At 43.7% G+C, this 19,067-nt stretch overlaps 1 protein-coding gene across 5 annotated transcripts; it reads right to left on the bottom strand.

Moving 5' to 3' along the window:
* Nucleotides 1-4,765: 4,765 nt before the first annotated feature.
* NYAP1 (neuronal tyrosine phosphorylated phosphoinositide-3-kinase adaptor 1) lies at nt 4,766-17,465 on the bottom strand. 5 transcript variants are annotated; one of them, XM_031965301.1, is made up of 7 exons: nt 16,626-17,465; nt 14,741-14,889; nt 12,318-12,664; nt 10,193-11,707; nt 8,992-9,219; nt 8,521-8,630; nt 4,766-7,235 (listed from the first exon to the last, which is right to left on the bottom strand). In XM_031965301.1, exons 2-7 carry the CDS (start codon nt 14,806-14,808, stop codon nt 6,984-6,986), a joined length of 2,520 nt encoding a protein of 839 aa, XP_031821161.1. In that variant the 5' UTR covers nt 14,809-14,889; nt 16,626-17,465; the 3' UTR covers nt 4,766-6,983. The 5 variants fall into 5 exon arrangements, with proteins under 5 accessions (XP_031821161.1, XP_031821164.1, XP_031821163.1 ...); XM_031965304.1 differs by having other exon boundaries at nt 4,766-7,199; XM_031965303.1 differs by having other exon boundaries at nt 8,521-8,621.
* Between the last annotated feature and the right edge of the window lie 1,602 nt (nt 17,466-19,067).

Genomic DNA, 19,067 nt, shown 5'->3' with positions numbered 1-19,067 from the left:
TATATGTTGAAATTTCTATTAAATTCGGGTTTGGTTGATAGAAAGTTCAGAAATCTTCAAGCCTGCTGAAAGTCTGTTTTTTTCATTCATAACTATCATTTTGCAGGATGTGATATTTTTGGCTGCAGGGCTACTTTTGCTTATCTGTAGATATGATTCCAAGACCTGCGGTCTTTTACAATGCTGCTGCTGCCTTTTACAATTGTAATTGTAGCTGCAGCTTGTTTCTTGCAAAATTTTCTTTTTAATGTGGGGGCTTTGAACTTTGGCAATAATATTCTGATTTGTTTTTCACAAAGAATCTCTTTGAGGCCATGATCCAGTGGATTTTTTCTATTTCTATTTTTCCCTTGTGTTCTATAACTCCAGGACAATTTTCTAGGATTATTTCCTGCATTATTGTGTCAAGGTTCTTTTTTTGGTCACAACTTTCTGGCACTCCAGTCATTCTTATATTTTCTCTCCTTGATCCATTCTCCTAATCTCTTGTGTTTCTTATGTTTCACAGTCTGTTTTTCTCAGATGATTTTTCTTTTCTTTTTAGTTTTCCCTCAATGACTCTCATTTGATTTTTGAATTCTTTTTTTAATCTCTATAAATTCAGAGTAAGGAGCCATTTCATGTTACTCTTTGGAGTAGAAGCTTTCCCTCCCCCTCCCCCCAAATTAAAGTGTTCTCTGAAGATGAATCCCAGACTTCCCTGTTCCCATAATATGTTTCAATGGTGGGTTTTTTTCTTCTTTCTTCTTTGCCAGCTCATTTTTTTTTTTTTTTAAATTAAGAGGTATTAGTGTAAACACCTCTAATTGTGGTGTAGGGGGATTGTGCCTCAAGTTTTCTTTCAGTTCTCCACTCTGACCAGGAATCCCAAACCAAAAGCTCCACTGTTCTGCAAGTATCCACAGCCTGCAGTGCCCCTGCCCAGCTGCTTCTGCACTTACCAGGTGCTGGTTCCTTCTCACCCAGGGCCTCCTCTCAGCAGCACAGTTCCCAATCAGATGAGGTTCACTATGTGCCCCCTGTGGTTCCTGCTGCAGCTCCAGCCACAACCAGAGAGCCCAAGAGATTCCCACTTTGTTTCTGTGGAGCTAGCCCTAAGGTGTTTGCATTTCAGACAGGTTAATCTCGGTCAGGTTTTTCTTCAGATTTTTTTTGGTTATACCATGAGGACCCCTGTTCTGCTCCAAGTCTTCTTGGCTTTTCACCAGTCTATGCTCGCCCCAAGATGCAAATTTGTTCTATTGTGAGAGAAATCAAGAGTTTGAAATTTACCAACCTACTCTGCCATCTTGCAGAATCCTTCTCTCTCTCTCTTTTTAAACTATTTTTCTTAAAAGATCTTTTTTTCAAATTAGGATAGGAGATATGTTTTCTTTCATAACGTAACTTTTATGGAAATGTTATGCATAACTTTCACAAGTTGTTTCTTAATTGGGGGTAGGGATAAGAAAGAACCTGGAGCTCATGTTTTTTTAAAAAATTGCAAAAAAAAAATTAAAATGTAACTGGGGGAAAATATCAAATAAATAAAAAGAATTTAGATGCTGTGCTACTCAGTGCATTCATATTTAGTAGTGATAAAAAGTCATTGTTTATGAAACTACTTAAGTCTCCTTGTTTATTTTTTAAAATTAGTTCTATTTTTGCTTTTGCTTTGTCTGAGACCTGTCTTTGTACTTTCTTTGTTGTTCAATCATTTCAGTTGTGACGCTGAACTCTTCATGACTATATTTGGGGTTTTCATTTCAGATACTGAAATGGTTTGCCATTTTACATATGAGAAAACTGAGACAACCTGGAGTAAGTGACTTGTCCAAAGTCATGCAGCTAGTAAAGATCTGGGGCTGGATTTGAACTTAGGTATTTTTTTTTTACTCCAAGTTCAGTGCTCGATCTACTGTACCACCTAGCTGCTTTTTTTTTTTTAAACATTAGCTAAAGCATAATTGATTCTACTTTAGTTGACTTATATTTTCAAGTGTTTCTTAGAAATTTCTTATAACTTGTTGAATTCTGATTTCTTATTCATTCTATCCTCTTTTACTTTGTGTATGAGTTCATGTCATATACATTCACAGTTATGATTGCTTTTGTATATTTCCCTCCATCTCATTCTTATCCTTATTCTCTTTTTTCCCCATTCCCTCTTTTGTCTTTGTTTTATGTCTTATTATCTCCTAAAGTCGTTAGCTTCCATTTTGGCCAATTCTAATTTTTAATAAGGTTTTGTACTTCTTTTTCCAAGTTGTTAATTCTCCTTCAAATCTTTTCCCCCTGGGACTTGCTTCTTTTCCAGTTTTCTTCTTTCTACTGCTCTTGTTTTTTTTTTTTTTTTAACTCTTGATTGAACTCTTCCAGAAATTTGTGGTAGACTTGTGTCCAAGCTAAATTTTCTTTTGAGACTTTGCTTATAAACTTTTTTGAATCATTCTCTTCTATATTTGTATCTTCTGTGTTTGTCACTTTAATAGTTTGTGACCTTACTAGGTCAGTTTCTTTTTTTTTTTTAATTTGCTCATTCTTTCAATCTACTACTTGATTTTGGACTTTATATTAATTTTGGGCTCTGTACATACTTTTGGGGAAAGGAAAATGCCTGACCTGAGCTTCCATCCTTTTATACATGGGTGTCTGCAAGCTATCAGTGCTTCCCACAGTGATGTGATGAGGGGAAGTCTGTTCACTGCCTTCCTGGCCTAGGCTTTGTAAGTTCACGATCCAGATTTGTTCCCGATTTGTAGCTTCAGTCAATGCTGCTGGACTTAGCCACTGTTAGCCTCCTTAGAAGTTCTGTAGGTTCAGAATGACTAAACTCCTAGTTTCCCTTTGGTCTGTGCTCTATTCCTGGGATCAGAGCCACACAGATACTGTTTGCTTCCCAGAGCCTGTTCCTCAATCAATATATAGCTCAGGCCATTGCTTATGGCTATTCGTTCTACAATCCAGAACTGGATATTGGGCAACTGATGAGACAGATAGCACCCATTTCTGCATTCAGCACTTGTTAAGGATCATCTGGGATCTCTTTTTGCCCTGAAGCTTCCTACCCTGGTGCCTTGTCTTGGGCCACTTTCTATACTATACATCTGACTAGACCCAGACCCCAATATTTAGAGACCTAATCTGCCCTGGACTAGAGGGAGGGAAAAGTGACTTTTTCTTGGCTTTTCCTATCAATATTGACTAGTACATTTTCCAGATCTTTATCAAGTGTAATGGGCAAGCTAGCTTCTAATGCTTTCTTATTCTGCCACCTTGATTCCTCTTCCCACGAATAATCATTAGCTGTTCTCATGCCTGGAATGCTCTCTTTCCTTATTTCTGCTTCCTGTTGGCTTCTTTCAAGTCTCAGCCAAAGTCCCACCTTCTGCCAACAAGCCTTTTTAAGTTCTTAATGTTGGTACCTTCCCTTTCAGATTAGCTCTAACTGATCCCTATATATTTGTACATGTTATTTGGGTGTTATCACCACCTTTAGATTTTTAAGCTTCTTGATGGAAGTCACTGTTTTTGTCTTATTTTATATCCCAGTCAGTAAGCCTTTATTTAGCCTCTACTATGAGCTAAATGCTAGAGATACAAAAAGAAGCAAAAGATATTCTTTGCCTTCAAGGAGCTCACAAATGTAACATACAGGCTATATATAGGATAAATAGGAAATTTACAGAGAATACTAATAAAATGAATTGGGAAAGGCTTCCTGTAGGATATAGGATTTTAGTTGGGACTTGAAAGAAGCCAGTAAGTAGAGATACAGAGGAAGAGCATTCACAGAAGTAAAGGATGAAAGAGTACTTTAGCTATACAAAAGTGGAATACTGAGAACCAGAGAAAAAGTCACTAAACTTGGCAATTAAGATTTCATTGGCAATTGACCAGTTTCAGTGAAATGATGAGGTCAAAAGCCAGATTGTAAGGGGTTAAGAAGTGAAAGGAGAAAGAGAAGCTACATATTGTGCCAAATTAGCTCATTCAAGGAATTTGGCCATGAAGAGCATAGGACAAAAGTTAGTGGGGATGGAAGAATCATGGGAGTATTTTTGAGGGCAAAGATAAGTATGTTTGTATATAATAGAAAAGGAGCCATAAGACAGAAGACAAATGGCACAGTAAGGGGATATAGAAGGGACAATGTGATGGAGAAGATGAAATGGAATAGGATCAGTAGTATAGGTGGAGGAGTGGGCCTTGATAAGCCCACCCCTTTATGTGAGAGATGAAGAAAAAATTTGATCGCAGAAGGCATCCGAGTAATATGAGGAAGAGTGGCCAAGAGGAAGTTCATAGAAAATAGCCTTAATTTTTTATGTAAAACATGAGGTAAGGTTCTCAACTTAAACAACATGGGAGAAGAAGGGATGAGAGGTTTGAGGAGGAAAGAAAAGTTTTGGAAGAGCTTTTGTAGAGAGAAGGAAATTAAGTTGATAAGGAAGGTGTAGAAGGATTGCCCACGAAAAATGAGGGTCTATATGAAGTTATGTAACATATATCTGAAGTGGACACAGTCAGAACAGTTATGTGATTTTTCACTATCTTCATTTACTAGCACGTATATAGAAGTAAAGGGAGCAGATAGGGGAATCATCCAAGGTTGAAGCTTGGCAGAGTACAAATGGCATTATTAGAAGGGGTCTGAAAACCCAAGACACAAGGACAGTATAGAATTAAACTGGTTCACCAAGGGGTCAAGAAGGGGAAAAGAGAATGAATGATTAAAAAGGGGAAGTGGCATAGGAAAGAAGTCCCCAGTACATGTTATGATAAAAGATTTCTTCCTCATTATTCCGTCTCATGTAATTTATTTACTTTTTTACCTTGTTATTGGTGAAAGTTTTTGTTGTTGTTGTTTTTTGTTTAGAATAAGTTTTTGGTAATTAATCTGTTTCCTTAGTCAGAAATCTAGGACATTATTCCTAATAGTGATGATCTGGAAAATTTGGAGGGGGGTATGATTGAGATAACAGATCCACTGAAGTATCTTAAGTCCTTTCCTGAAAAAAAAAATCTCCTTTCTTGTTCTCTTTAGATCTTGATCCACATTATTCCTGTTTCTTTTTGTGATTTATCTTCTTCCTCTTGTTTCCTAATTGAGGTACTTTTCAAGACTCAGTCTTTGACTCTCTCAGGTTAGAGAACTTTTGAATGCTCTGTTTTAACTTTCTCTCCTAGGCTGACAAATCTGGTCTTGTTTTCTCTTTCCAAATAAAATTTTCATGAGAGTCTTGCTTGCACTTAAAGCTTGATCTATCTAAAGCTGAAGTCAACCCATGAAAACTAAATTTGGAATGGAGGAAGTGTTCACTTCAATAAAATCACAGTTCTTTTGAAGCTGATTGAAGACTGACAAAAAGTTTTCTTCAAAAATTTTGGGATGTAAATACTATATTGTCCCTATTTTACAGATTAGCTAATCAAGGTTGATTTTTCCCCTGGTTAAATAATTTCCCCTGGATCATACAAATATTAGGGCCAGAATTCTTATTCAGTTATTTTCCTAACTCCCTGTACTGTGTTATTTCCACTTAATATGTATTGATTGTTTCTTATTTTATTTTTGTTTTCACCATTAGGAATCATTGCATGTGAGAATAGGGAGGAATCTCAACAGTCAAGTCCCATCCATTCTTGAAAGGATCACCAGTAATAATGTGCTCAAGAAATAGTTATCCAGCCTCTACTTGAAGACTTCCAAAGAAGAGGGAACTCATCATCTCTCAAAGAAGTCTATTACAATTTTAGATAGCTCTAATTATTAGAAAGCTTTTCCTGACATGTAACTTTAATACATACTAGACAATTAATAAATAAATGTCCAATGAATTAAATTACTTTTGAGTAGGAAGCATTCTTATATACTTAATTGTCTTGGCTCAGATCTCGTGGGATTCCAGTTCTCCTCTATCCCAAGCTCCATCTTTCCTTTTGACTTTCCATACTTAAAACCCTTGCTTTCTGGGGTTCAATGCTCTACCAGTCAAAGACAAAGATGGAGAGCAGTGGCAATAGTATAAGATATAGAACAAGGTGCCATTAAACATATGAGGCCAGTTCTAGGATCATTATTCTTTTAATATATTATTCTGGAACAAAATGAATAATAATTTTAAAAAAGCTCCTGGTAGTTCTTGTTTTCTCTTTATAATTTAAATAAATACCACCACCCCCCCCTTTACAATTTCTCTCCACTCCCACCATTCTTCCCTCCCTGGCCCCAGCCCCTAACTTTGGAGACCAGGCCACTTTCACTACCAAATTTCACACTTTCCTAGTCTCTTCTTTCATTCCTGGCTCTACCCTCAAGCTAGAAATACTGATTATGGGAGAGATTTGAGTGGTGAGATATTTAGGGATTTAGGAGAAAGAAAGCTTCTTTGATTCCCGTAGTATCTCAGTTCCCTAACCCCTTTTCAGCAGAGGGACAAGAGGGGTATAGATTTCCTCCTCTAGATTAAAAATAAATAAATAAAATAAATACCTCCCCTCCCTTTCCCCACTTTCTCTATAAAGTAGTTCCTTTCTTTTCCCCTTTGGAACTATATGCCCCACCTCCCTCTTTTCTTACCAGCCCTTTCCCTCCCTCCCAGTTTTATCATCTATCCTTGTTGGATGAGAAATCCATAGCTCTGACAAGAGGGGAATAGCCAAAGGCCTCCACTTTCAGCTCCTGTATTACCTTTCTTCCCCAAAGTCCAGCAAAGGGGCAGAAGGTAGGTGTTGTTTGAGGGAGCTGCCCACTCCTCAATCCCCTACCATTCCACTTAGCCTCCAGGGTCTTGGTGGTCGAGGGGGAGGGTGAATTGTTCTTACTGTCTTTCAGTTCTTACTGACTCTCCTTCAGAGAGACCAAGCTTCTCTTTCCCACGGCAGAATCCTAGTGGGAGATGATTACTTGGCCCCCTTTAAAGGGTGGTATCCTAGGGGGAGACTGGGCATTAGTTTATCCCTTAGTCCTTATCTGGATCTGCCCCCCAATCCTGCCCCTTTCAGATAGCAGTATCCCACAAGACTGTTTGCTGCCGGCGGCATGGAGGAGTGCCAGTTTTTCGGGGTTCTGGCCCCCGTCTCCAACTGGGGAGGATGGGCATGCTTTCCTGCTTGCAGAGCCCCCGGTCCGGCCGGTGCCTTGCCTTAATCTCCTTGCAGACGCAGCGTTTTCTCTCGATCACCTCCAGCAACTTGCCATCCCTCTCTGGGACTGGCTGTGGGGGAAGAGGCAGCAGCAGTGCAGGATGGGTCTGTGTCCCTCCCCACCACCCCCATCACCAAGTATGGGTTGGGGGAGGGAGGAAGAAACAAAAAGGGCTCGTCAAGAATCACAGAATTCCTAGTACTGAAAAAAAGATACTTCCTTTCTCAAATCTTTTTTTAAATTTCTACCCAAACACATGCTCCTCCTCCATCCCCCATATACACACACACACACATTAGGTATCTGAGATTATTTTACAAATGAGGAAGCTGAGGCCCAGTAAAGAGGAAGGACTTTTCCAAACTCATATAGCAATGTTATAGTTCCTTATAATAGCTTAAGCTATTACTGCAATTTGGAATTATGTCAAGAGAATGACTAAAATGCCATTTTAATCCAGGTTCCCATTGTCAGGTTATATATCCCAAAGTGGCCAATCAATGATAAAAAAAGGTCCCAACATATTAATAGCAGCACTTTTTTGGGGGAGTAGTGATAAAGAACTAGAAACAAAAAGAATGTACATTTTTTAGGACACTCTGATCCCTTTGAAATTGTAGAATCCAGATTAGTTGATCCAGATTTTAGTTAAGATTATTAAGGGTGGAGGCACCACCTAGTGGTGCAGTAGATAGAGCATAAGCCCTTAAGTCAGGAGGACATGAGTTCAAATCTGATCTCAGACACTTCTTAGCATATAACCCTAGTCAAATTACTTAACCCCAATTGCCTCAGGAAAAAAAAAATAATATATATACATACTTCTATTTTCTATCTTTGAGCCGATAACATCCAACTCTTTGGGCTTTCATTTCCTCACTTATAAAGTTTGGGATTGAACTAAATGATCTTTAAAATTCCTGACAGCTCTAATATCCTGAATTGGGCTCCTTTTTTCCCACTAAAGCCTTATATTCTTTTCTCTGGCTTCAAATCCTCTCAACTATAACTTTCTATCTTCCTTAAATACCTGTCACCCTGGTTCCTATTTTCTATTCTGACAAGGCAGCTCCATTCTGCCAGCCATGCCTTGTACTCTTAGCATTGATGTTCTCTTCATGACCCCATTTGGTTTTTTTTGGCAAAGATACTGGAGTAGTTTGCCATTTCCTTTTTCGGCTCACTTTCAAGATGAAAAACTTAGGCAAACAAGGTTAGGTGACTTGCCCAGGATCACATACTTGTCTGAGATTGAATTTGAATTTAAGTCTCCTTGACTCCATGTTCAGTGCACTGTGTCATATAAAACTACTGTTTCTATAACTCTAACTTTTACACCTCAGTTGCTTCTACCCATCCTTATTAAAAAGAGCACCAAACTTTCTCCTTACCTGGCTGAGGATTTCCCTGGGCTGGCTGCAGGGTCTTGGGGTATGGACAGCAGCATGGCGAACCCCAGAGGTAGAGGCTGAGCGCCCTAGGCGGTAACCTCCTGTGAAGTCTCCAGGAAGAGAACAAGAAATAAGGAAGGAAATAGGCTGCCCTTTTATCCCTTAGCCCTTTCTATCTTCTTATTCTTATCTTCCATACTACTTTCAGGATTATCAAGGGTATGGGGGACAGAAATTGGGGATGAGCCATAGAATAAAAGTGAAAGGCTTGTAATGTGGGCAAATGTAGCTAGCTATATTTTCAGAAAATAATCATTACTCCCATTCCACTGAGCTGGATGGTCCTTCCCCCATCCATTTCTCCCCCACTTCCACTCCCCCACCCCCGTTTTCCCCAAGTCAGTGAGCATCTGTTTTAGACGGTGAAGGGTATATAGGTGTGACTGAGAAAAAAAAGAAAGGGAATCTCACCTCCATTGCGGTGGCAGGCAGGGAAGGTTTGGCAGGGCATGGTAAGTCCTGTTCGGCTTCCTCCCCCTCCAGCCTGGTCCCCACTGTGATGAGCCCTGGCCAGCAGGCCCTCTGCCCCTTGGCTTCGCACAGGAATGCCTGATGAGAGGAGTCCCTTCTCCTCTTTTTCTGCCTTGCTTGGAGCTTCTCCACTACCATTCCAGGCCCGTACACCTTCTACAGACTCTGCTGGGGGAAATTAGGAGATATCAGATCCCATGGAAACATATCAAGGGCCCAGAAACATAAAGCCCAGGATGTATTGGGAGTGTGGAAAGAAGGGTTATGTCAGGAGCAGCAGAAATTATTTTTCTTATTTTTCTTTTCCCCTTCCTTCCCTACCCACATATCCTTTTATTCAGAATCACAAAAATTGTTACTTCTATTTGCAGTTTTTAAGCCCACCTCTTCATTTGTCAGAAATATCTTCCAGGACCCTCTGGGAAGGAAATAGGATGCTTTTCTTCCTCCCCTCCCCCCCAAAAAAGAAAAACCTTAAATATTCTATTTTTCAGCATCTTTCTATCATCTTTGGACCCTCTCTGAGTTAGAGGACCAAAGACTAGGGGGACTAGGACTGCAGGAAGGGGTAAGTAAATATTGGTTTAAGGGGTACCAGGGCAAGCTTGAATCCAAGTTCCCAGAAGTAGGCCTGGTGGAAGATTAAGTTGCTAGGTAACGGCAGGGGCCTACCTCTCTTCCCCCTCCTGTCTGGGTAGGTTGTCATGGTAACAGCTGGGAGGCAGCTGTGTTTGGCTCAGAATCCATGAACACACACAGGGTCCCTTCCCCCTTAACATCTCCCAGAAGGCAAGTGGAGTGTCTGGGGTTGGAGGGGAGGGGGGAAGTTGCCCCCAAATGACAACATTTTTAGCTCACTCTAGCTTTAAATTCTCCCTTTAGTGCTGTCTCAACCCCCATCCCTACCTCTCTGTTCCAGTGACCTTCTTTAGCCTTTTTGTCCCATCCCCTTAGCCCAATGCTCTGATGCTTAGCTAGGTATTTCCCTCTTGAATTCAGGAGTGGAGAGTAGCTTCCAACTGACCCTCCTCAAACTCAATTCCTCTATATCCTCCTCCAGCCCCAACCTGAAAACCTCCCTTCCCTCCCTACTCCCACCTCTTCCATATCTTCCCTCCCTCCTCCCCACCTCCCAACTCACTCTCCAAGTCCTTTGCTTTCCTCCCTCTGTACAGGACTTTTCTCTGCAGGGCCCAGCCCGCCCCAAATGTCGTTGTTCCCACCTCCTCCTCCTCCTGCTCTTCCTCCTCTGGTGTCCCTGAACTGGCAATGACATGAGCACAGGAGATGCTAGCAAATGCACTCCCACTGGTACCCTGGTCCTGTAGTTGGATCTTGACCATGGGAGCAGGAGCCCCAACCCCACAGCCCTTAGATAGCAAGCCCCCTGCCTTCAGGCTCTCATAGGCTGGGGGTCTCTTGAGACCAGCTGTGGTTGGATAGGTCCAGAGGGGACAAAGGGGGGTAGCTGTAGGATCAGGAAGGCTGTGGGGAGAAGCCAGGCAGCTCCGGTGGTGAAGTATTCCGGGTCCACTGTGGGGGGCAGCTTTCCCAGTAGGTACTGGCCTGGAACTAGCACAAAGCATCCCGTGAAGGACTGAGATTTCCTTCTCTGTCTTCGGCTCCCCACCCCCCAGAGATGGGCCAGTTGGTAGCACAGAGTGTGTTGTCACCTTGACGGCTGAATATACCATGGTATAAGACACAGCTTTGTCCTTGGGGGGTCCTGGGAGCAACATGGCTGGGCTAGGGGAAGATGCTGGTGCTCCTGCTGCCTTGGTACAGATCATACTATGGGAATTAGGAATCTCTCTTTCCTTCTCCCCTCGAGGCTGACCAGAGCCCTGAGGGGGCAGTGGTGTTGAATGGCTCCGTGCCCGACCAGAGGGCCCTAGTAGCAGCAAATTGGCAGCAGGAGGCGGGGTTGGGGTTGTCTCTTGATCCCGTCCAGGCACTTGGAGAGCTGGGACAGGGACGGCCGACTCCTTGGTGTGACAGAGAACTGGCAACCTAGAGACCCCATCCCCCGGAGTCCGGGTAGTAGGCTTGGCTTGGGGGAAGGCAAGAAGTGGGGGACGGTGCTGGAGAAGGTTGGGAAAAGGTGGTGGGATTTCACAAGGGGAAATCTTAGTAGAAGCCCCATTCTGCCTGCTCTGGAGGGCAGAAGCTGGACGACGGTGGGAGTGATGAGAATGAGTATGATGCAATGGAGAGACAGCAGCTGTTGGGGGGGCTCCATTGGCCCGGCCTTCTGCTACATCTTCAGGGAGTGGGTATTTCATTTCTTCATATATGGCCTCACTCTCCTCAGAGTCAGAGTCTGGGCCAGTTGGGGGGCCTGTTCCCCCTCCTCCAACAGAGGCACCTGCTGGACCTCCACTACTTCTTCCACTACTCCCTCCGCCACCCTGGAAGACATCACCCACCATTTCGATGTAGACAGGTTCTTCATCCTGTGAGCTCAAATCATGTTCACCTACCCCCCTTCCCCCCCGGCTGTGTCGCTGCAGGGGCAGGGCCCCAACTCGAGAAGTAGGAGCCATTGAGCAGGACTCATCAAAAGAGACAGAGAGCTGGGTGTTGGGACTGCGCTTTGGCTTCTGAGGAGGGATTTTCCGGCTAGACTCACGGCCTTCAGGACCTGGCTTCTGAGAACCTGAGTTAGTCCCAGAAAAAAAAGCAGAGGCTGAAATAAGACTGACCTAGAAGAATTATCTCCTTTTGGGGCACACTGTCCCCTTCTCCCTCCCATCTTCCCTAACCCATAATTCTAATCAATCAGTTTTTTGTCAAACTTCTATCCTTTTTATGAACACCAAAAAGCCTACAGTTACTAGATCTACTTCGACAATTCATTCCCTAACTCTTAAAACTGATTTCTAAGATAGATTCTCCTGTCTATAGAAATAGCTCATTTCAGTTCAAAGAAAAGTTATATTCTTGGAGTCAGAGGATTTGCATTCAAATCCTACCTCTAATACCTACTGCTTGCGTGGTATTGAGCAAGTAATTTAACCACTCTGGACTTCAAATTCCCTCATCTGTAAAGTCAGGACATTGTACCAGATGGCCTTTGAGGTTTCTTCTGGCTCTATAAGAGATTAGATGGACTCTCTTATTCATCCTAAAAATGAAACCTCCCATTTCCCTTGGTGCCAAAATGGAATCTCCCAAACCCAAAATGTACTTTTTTTCCTTGATAGAAAACCCTGCTGAATTAAAGAGAAGGAAGTATTCATGGGGTGAAGAGGGGAAGAGGGTCTTACCTGCTTTCTTGCTGGGAGGTAACTCAGCCCCACTTGCAGCCATGCTGAGTTTAGTGCTGGGATGTCTCCGGGGCTTCACAGGTGGCCTCCGGGCTCCAACATCTCCCCCAACTCCACTGCTCCCACCTCCACCAGTAGTGCTCCCACTACTCTCCATGCTCCCCACCGAATGGCAGGAGAGGGAGCGGGGAGCCATGGCACTACGGCAGGGGTGAGGGACATGCTCCTGGGAAGCAGGCATGGTCATGAAGCCCATCCTGAGAGAGCGTCGAAGTGAAGAGACGTCTCGTGCACGAACCCCAGGCCCTGGCCCTGAAGGACCTGCAGGTCCCACTTCCTTACTTGTACTAAGGGAAGGGGTGGGCAAAAGAAAGGAAAGGTAGAAGAGAAGCAGAGAAAAATGAGAGAGGCGGGGGCAGTCGTCAGGTCAGGCAGCCTTCCCCTAAAGCTACCTCTTCTCTTCCTGGTGTGTTGTGGGACAGTGTGGGTGTAGATGTGCTGCAGGCAGCAGGTGAGGAATGAGGATTAGTATAGAGAGCATGGAAAAGGACATTAATAAAAACACAAAGCACTAAAGGTCAGAGACGCTTCAAGGCTTCAGCATTAAAGACAAAGTAAAGGGACAGGGTTTTGAGGGTACAAGGACAAGGAGTCTTAATTATCCCTTGATCTATTTGGGCCCCTTATTTCAAACAGCATCTGCATGATGAACTGCAAAAACCTGATGTCAAGTACATTTCTCACAGAGGAAAGCACGAATGACACACCTCTAGGTTTGGTATCTAAGGTTTCATATCTGCCTCTGGCCTCGCTTCATGCTTAGAACATGCACACATCCTGATGGCTTACTTTTCCACTATGCTTCCCATCTACTTCATCCTTAGTCAGCCCCACCCCTTAAGATTCTTTTCTTTTGCCTTACTCCCTCTCTGATCTCACAATTTATTTGCCCTCTCCATTCACAGTCTCTGTGCGTCTGTGGGGGGAAAGGAGAAAAGAATGTTGGGGAGGTGGAAACTAGAGGATTGTTGTAAGATGGGATCTCTGATTAGGGCCCTGTCTACTAACCTTTCATTAAGAGGAGATTTCTGCAGTGATAGCTCTGATTAATCTAATTAACAGCATTAAGTTCCACAGTAAGGAGGGGTAGGAGGGATAATGAGGCCATGGATCTGACTCAGGCTTCTCAAAGATAGTTTAGCCACTGAGGGGGAAAGTGAAGGGAATCAAAGGGAGGGAGATCAGGAATGATAACTTAATGGGAGAGGAAGGGGAGGAGTGTGAGAGCAAGAAAGCTACAGCAGAAGGCACAGGATTGTATGAGAATAGATATTAGTGCAATCTGAAGGGATTTAGTCCTTCAAGAATTTTAGCCTCTAAAAAAATTAATCTGCTCAGACACTTAACATTTCCTAGCTGTGTGACCCTGGGCAAGTCACTTAATCCCAATTGCCTCAATAAAAAAAAAAAAAAGCAAAAAAAAAAAAAAATCTGTTATTCAATACTGTTGTAAATATGGACAAATATCTCAACCTCTCAGTTCTTCAGTTTTCTTATCAAGTAAGAGGGTTGGACTAGAAAGACTTTAGGGTCCTTCCAGCTCTAGATCGATGAACTACTCATGATGAAACATTCTACTCATCTCCAAATAGAGAAATATTAGACATAGAGTGCAGATTGAGGTATATTTTTTCCTTTTTTTGGACATGGCTAATGTGAGAATTTGTTTTGACTATACGTGTTTGCAGTGGCTTTTATTTTTCTTGCTTTCTCAATAGGGTAGGGAAGGAAGAGGTAGGAAAGAGAGAATTCAGAATAGAAAATAAAATTGAATTTAAAATTTTTAAAAATCTGATCTTAAGTTAGATTTCAATGATTTTGATGCAACTATGTCCCCTCATCTTCCATTTCTTCTACTTCTTTCCTCATTCCTTAACTTTTCCCATATCAAGAAGATGGGAAAGGAACCAAAAGATTCCCTCATTCATGACTTTCCTCCTTGGACCCTGTGAGATAAGAGAGCTGTTTGCCCCGATCCTTTTTTGTTGGACTTCTTTATTTGAGGTCAGATTATAAAGAATAGAAAGGGTACTGGCAAGTAGGATAGGGTGAGAAAGAAGTTAGGGAAAATAGATAGGAATTTATGCTAAAGGTATTTGGGGATGGTAGAACAGAAACAGTTCTACAATCATTAAGGGAAATCACAGGATGGAGTACTTTTGATACACAAAAGTAGAATAACGAGGAGCAGAAAAAAGTTTAGAATGTGGGATTGTGCTTATTATGTGATTCTTTTCATATAGGCTTTAGAATAATAGTTCATACATGAGAAAGTAAGGTAGAAAGGAGTTGACTGCAACTAGGGTGACACTAAGAAAAGGAAATAAGGAGAGGAGAGAAAATTAACAATTTTATGATCTTACCTCCTTTTGGCCTCCTCCTCTTTGTGCTGTCTCCACTCCAGCTTGGTTTTTCGGTAGAGCAGGTTCATGTCGTAAGACAAGAAGGAGATGTGAGACTCTGCTCAGCACCACCAGGCCTGGGGGGAGCCCCTCCCTGGGTCCTGGATCAACTTGGTTGGGGAAAAAATAACAGTAGTATTAGGAGTAGTGATAATTGTGGGAGTAGTAGTGTTAAAGACCTAGCAGAAATTCAAACCATGTGGAAATAGGACTAATATGTCATCTCTGTCATTCGGTCTGCTCTTGGAAGATGCTTTCAGTGAGTCTAGAAAGATGAATTGACATCCTGATATTCTTCATCAATTGCAAAATGGTCATTTTATCAATTTGGACAATAATCCACAGAATATGAGATAAGAGTAATAACAGTATAGCAAGTTGTCCTTGGTCCAGTTCTATATGAACCATTAAAAAAGATGAGTTAATCCAATAATAACTGTTACATAGTGCTTTAACATATGCAAATCAATTTACATATTACTAACAAACATTATATAGCACTCTAAAGATGGCAAAACACATTACATATATTATCCCATTTCATCCTCCCAAACATCACTGTGAGGTAAGTATCATATTATAGATGAAGTTAATGACTTAAGTTATGTTAAGATGAAAAAAAATTTTTTTAAAAGGATGCTAGGGATAAAAAGAACTTGGGCCCACACACAAAAAAAAAAAAGACTGAAAAAACAAAAACAGACTAGCAGAGGCGTATGGATAAATACCTCAGATCTCCAAGTATGCAAAAACACATAGTGACAAAATACAAACATATTCTAGATAGACTTGCATATATAACATAGTATGTATGAGGCAGGCCTATTTTTATCTTAAATATTTTATATTAATAAAATACACTATAGAGGCAGATATACTGATGAATCTAGCTATTCGGACGTATACACAGGTAAACAGATCCAGAGACAGATGCACCCACAGACATAAACACCACAGACACACCCACAGACCACAGACATACAAACACTGAGACATCCATATTAATCATATACCCAGAATCAGACAGACTGAAACAGAGAAGTTAATGCTTAGTGCATTATAGGTGTAAGTTTACAATCTTTTTTTTTTTTTTTTTTTAATGGGGGTAGGGGGTGGAGGTTCAGTCAAGTTCCTAGCATCTGGGAGGAGGAAAGGGAGACTGAGTCATGGAACAATCATTCTTCTTAATCCGAGATAGTCATCCAGCACCTGATTAAAAAAGGATTGTGCCCACCTCCCACCCCAACACACATATACATACACATACACACACCTCTCTTCCTTCCAGGGTTTGGGCTAGGGCCTGGCCCTGCTGCTGTTTCTTGTCTGTTCTATCACCTTCTTGGTATCAGATGCCCTGACTTACAAGCCCTGGCTTCAGTCTTCTTCCAACCTTAGATGTCTGGATTCGGACAAGCCCTTCTCTATCAGTTCTAAATGTTGGCTCACCCCCGAAGCATCACTGGCGGAGGGGAGGTGAAGTGGGGGAAGGGGAGAGCAGCTCTCGGAGTGGGAGGCGGGCGGGAGTTGTCTTCAGGTTCAGTCTCTGGTTCCAGCCATCTCCCACTCAGCGCCCACCTTCACCCCCAGCCTGACACTTGGCCCGTTCTCCCGAACAATCCCATCCCTCCCCCTCTCCATCTCCTGGCTCACCCCGGGGCCTCTTTCCCTAGCATCCCTCTCTCTCCCCGGATTTTCGGGACTTGGCCTGCCTCACCCCCTCAGCCCCGTGGTTCCCACGTCCTCTTCACCTCTCCCCTCGCCTGGGTCCCTCGCGCCTCTCGGCACCACTTCCTCCAGCCCCCCTTTCCAACCAAGCCCCCCCGTTTCCCCATTTCCCGCATACCTGGCCTGCCAGGCGCTAGCCCCCCCATGCCGGGCGGAGCCCGGAGCAGGAGGAGGAGGAGGGAGGAAGGGAGAGAGAGAGACAGATGAGGGGGGGAGCGGAGCTCGGGCCTGCCGCAGAGACAGCTCCGCCTCCAGGCCCGCCTTCAGACCCGCCCCTGGCCCTCAAGCCCACCCCTCCCGGAGGACTCGCGAAGCTGCGAGAGCTGAAGCGGAGAGCGGCGGACCGGACGTCCCGGGCTCCCGGGGAGACCCGAGCGCGCTGTGGCGGAGCATCAGCGGGAAGATGCTGAGAGGCGCCGAGAAGATGGGGAAGAGAGAAGCCCCGGGTTGCGAGCGAGCGGCAGCCCCGCCGCCGCGGCAGCCGGGACTAGCGCACGGCTCCTTCGCTGCGGGGTCGCAGATTGGCCCTGTTCCTCGGCGAGCCGGGAGCCTCGATGTCTGGTCCCAACCCAGACCCCCTCCCGCTGCGGTTCGGGAGCCCCACTGAGTCTTGCCCGATGGGACTCCCTTGCGGCCGAGGGCGGGTCTGCAGCCGCCGGGCCAGCTTTCTTCCAAGCTCGTCCGCTTTCCCCGCGCAAGCCAGCCTGGGAGTCTCCAGAAAGCACAGAGCTGACACCGGGAGGGATGGAGCTCGCTCGGGCGCTCTGCCCCCAGCTGACTCCCCTGAGAGGGGAGGCGTTCGGGCGAGGCGCTTTTCGCGCTCTCTCCCGCCAGAACACTCGCGATCTAGAACTGGGGACCTTGAAAGTTTCGGGGTGCCCGCCCCTCACGGCGGGGGGGGGGGCGGTGTAGTTTGCTCGGGAGACCAGCAGGGGTGAGCAGGCTGAGACAAAAGAGGTTCGCAGCTAGGCGGGCGGCGGCGCGGAGAGACACGCACCTCTCCAGCAGGAGGGGCTCTTCGCTTTCTGGTCTCTTAGAGGCGAGTGCGTGGGGGAGACGCAGCCTTTCCCCATCCACTTTGCGCTCATCCTGTGCCTGACCCCCCAAAACCTTCCCTGCGAGCGCAGGGCTCCTGAATAGCGGCAACGCCTCCGTGACCTTTGCCTTCTGATCCCAGGAGTTGCGGAAGTTACCTCTCAGCCCCGCCTTCGCTCCCCAAGAAGTCTCCGATTCCGCCATGGGGGGTTCCTTGGCGTTAAAATACCCCCGGGACAATGACGTTCCTAGAGACGAGATAGAGCGCATTACGTAGCAGGGAGGCGCGGGACTGTGGAGACTGTCAGATAAAATTTCCTTGTTGTTTTACTAAATCACAAGGGAGGGTTCTGGGGGTATGAAGACCGAATAGTCAATAAAAGGAGTTTAAAAAGCCTCCCAGGAAGAGGTGACATTGATGTCATAGAATACGTTTTTTGAGGACTGGAACAGCTGCTTTTTTTTGTATTTGTTTCCTCTGTGCCTAAAAGGAGACACTTTAATAAATGTTGGTTGAATTGGATGAGTCTGTAAATTGAAAGCAATTTCTGGCTGGAAAAATAGAGGGTAAAGCACATTGGTGGGGGGTAGGATAGAGAAACGCAAAGTTCAAAGTGATATTTTTCTTTCCTTACTGTTGTTTTTAGGACCAATTACAATTGTAATTTATTTTTTTTAAATGGTATTCCAAGGTCTTTTTTTTTCCCCTTTTTAAAAAAATTTAATAGCCTTTTATTTACAGGTTACATGCACGGGTAACTTTACAGCATTAACAATTGCCAAACCTCTTGTTCCAATTTTTCACCTCTTACCCCCCACCCCCTCCCCTAGATGGCAGGATGACCAGTAGATGTTAAATATATTAAAATATAAATTAGATACACAATAAGTATACATGACCATTTTGCTGGTCGTTATTTTGCTGTACAAAAGAATCAGACTCTGAATTATTGTACAATTAGCTTGTGAAGGAAATCAAAAATGCAGGTGGGCATAAATATAGGGATTGGGAATTCAATGTAATGGTTTTTAGTCATCTCCCAGAGTTCTTTCTCTGGGCATAGCCGGTTCAGTTCATTGGAAATGATTTGGTTGATCTCGTTGCTGAGGATGGCCAGGTCCATCAGAACTGGTCATCATATAGTATTGTTGTTGAAGTATATAATGATCTCCTGGTCCTGCTCATTTCACTCAGCATCAGTTCGTGTAAGTCTCTCCAGGCCTTTCTGAAATCATCCTGTTGGTCATTTCTTACAGAACAGTAATATTCATATACCACATACAATTGTTATTTTACAAAAATTTTCCCTGAAAAAATTAGACTATTTGAATTTGTCTTTATGAAAGATACTGAACTGGGGACTTAACTACTGTGACTGCATGGCAGGGAATACTGTGGGTGTAGTGACAAGAGTATTATGCCAAAGAGAGGAGTAATCGACACAATGGAAGGCATATTACAGTTGGTATAAGATGTATAGAGTAGGTTCTGTGGTAGCCTTGCTAGTCAGAGACTAGATTTCTT

Source organism: Sarcophilus harrisii, chromosome 4 (assembly GCF_902635505.1).
Source record: "Sarcophilus harrisii chromosome 4, mSarHar1.11, whole genome shotgun sequence".
Lineage (NCBI taxonomy): Eukaryota > Metazoa > Chordata > Mammalia > Dasyuromorphia > Dasyuridae > Sarcophilus > Sarcophilus harrisii.
This window is presented reverse-complemented; position numbering and strand designations above follow the sequence as displayed.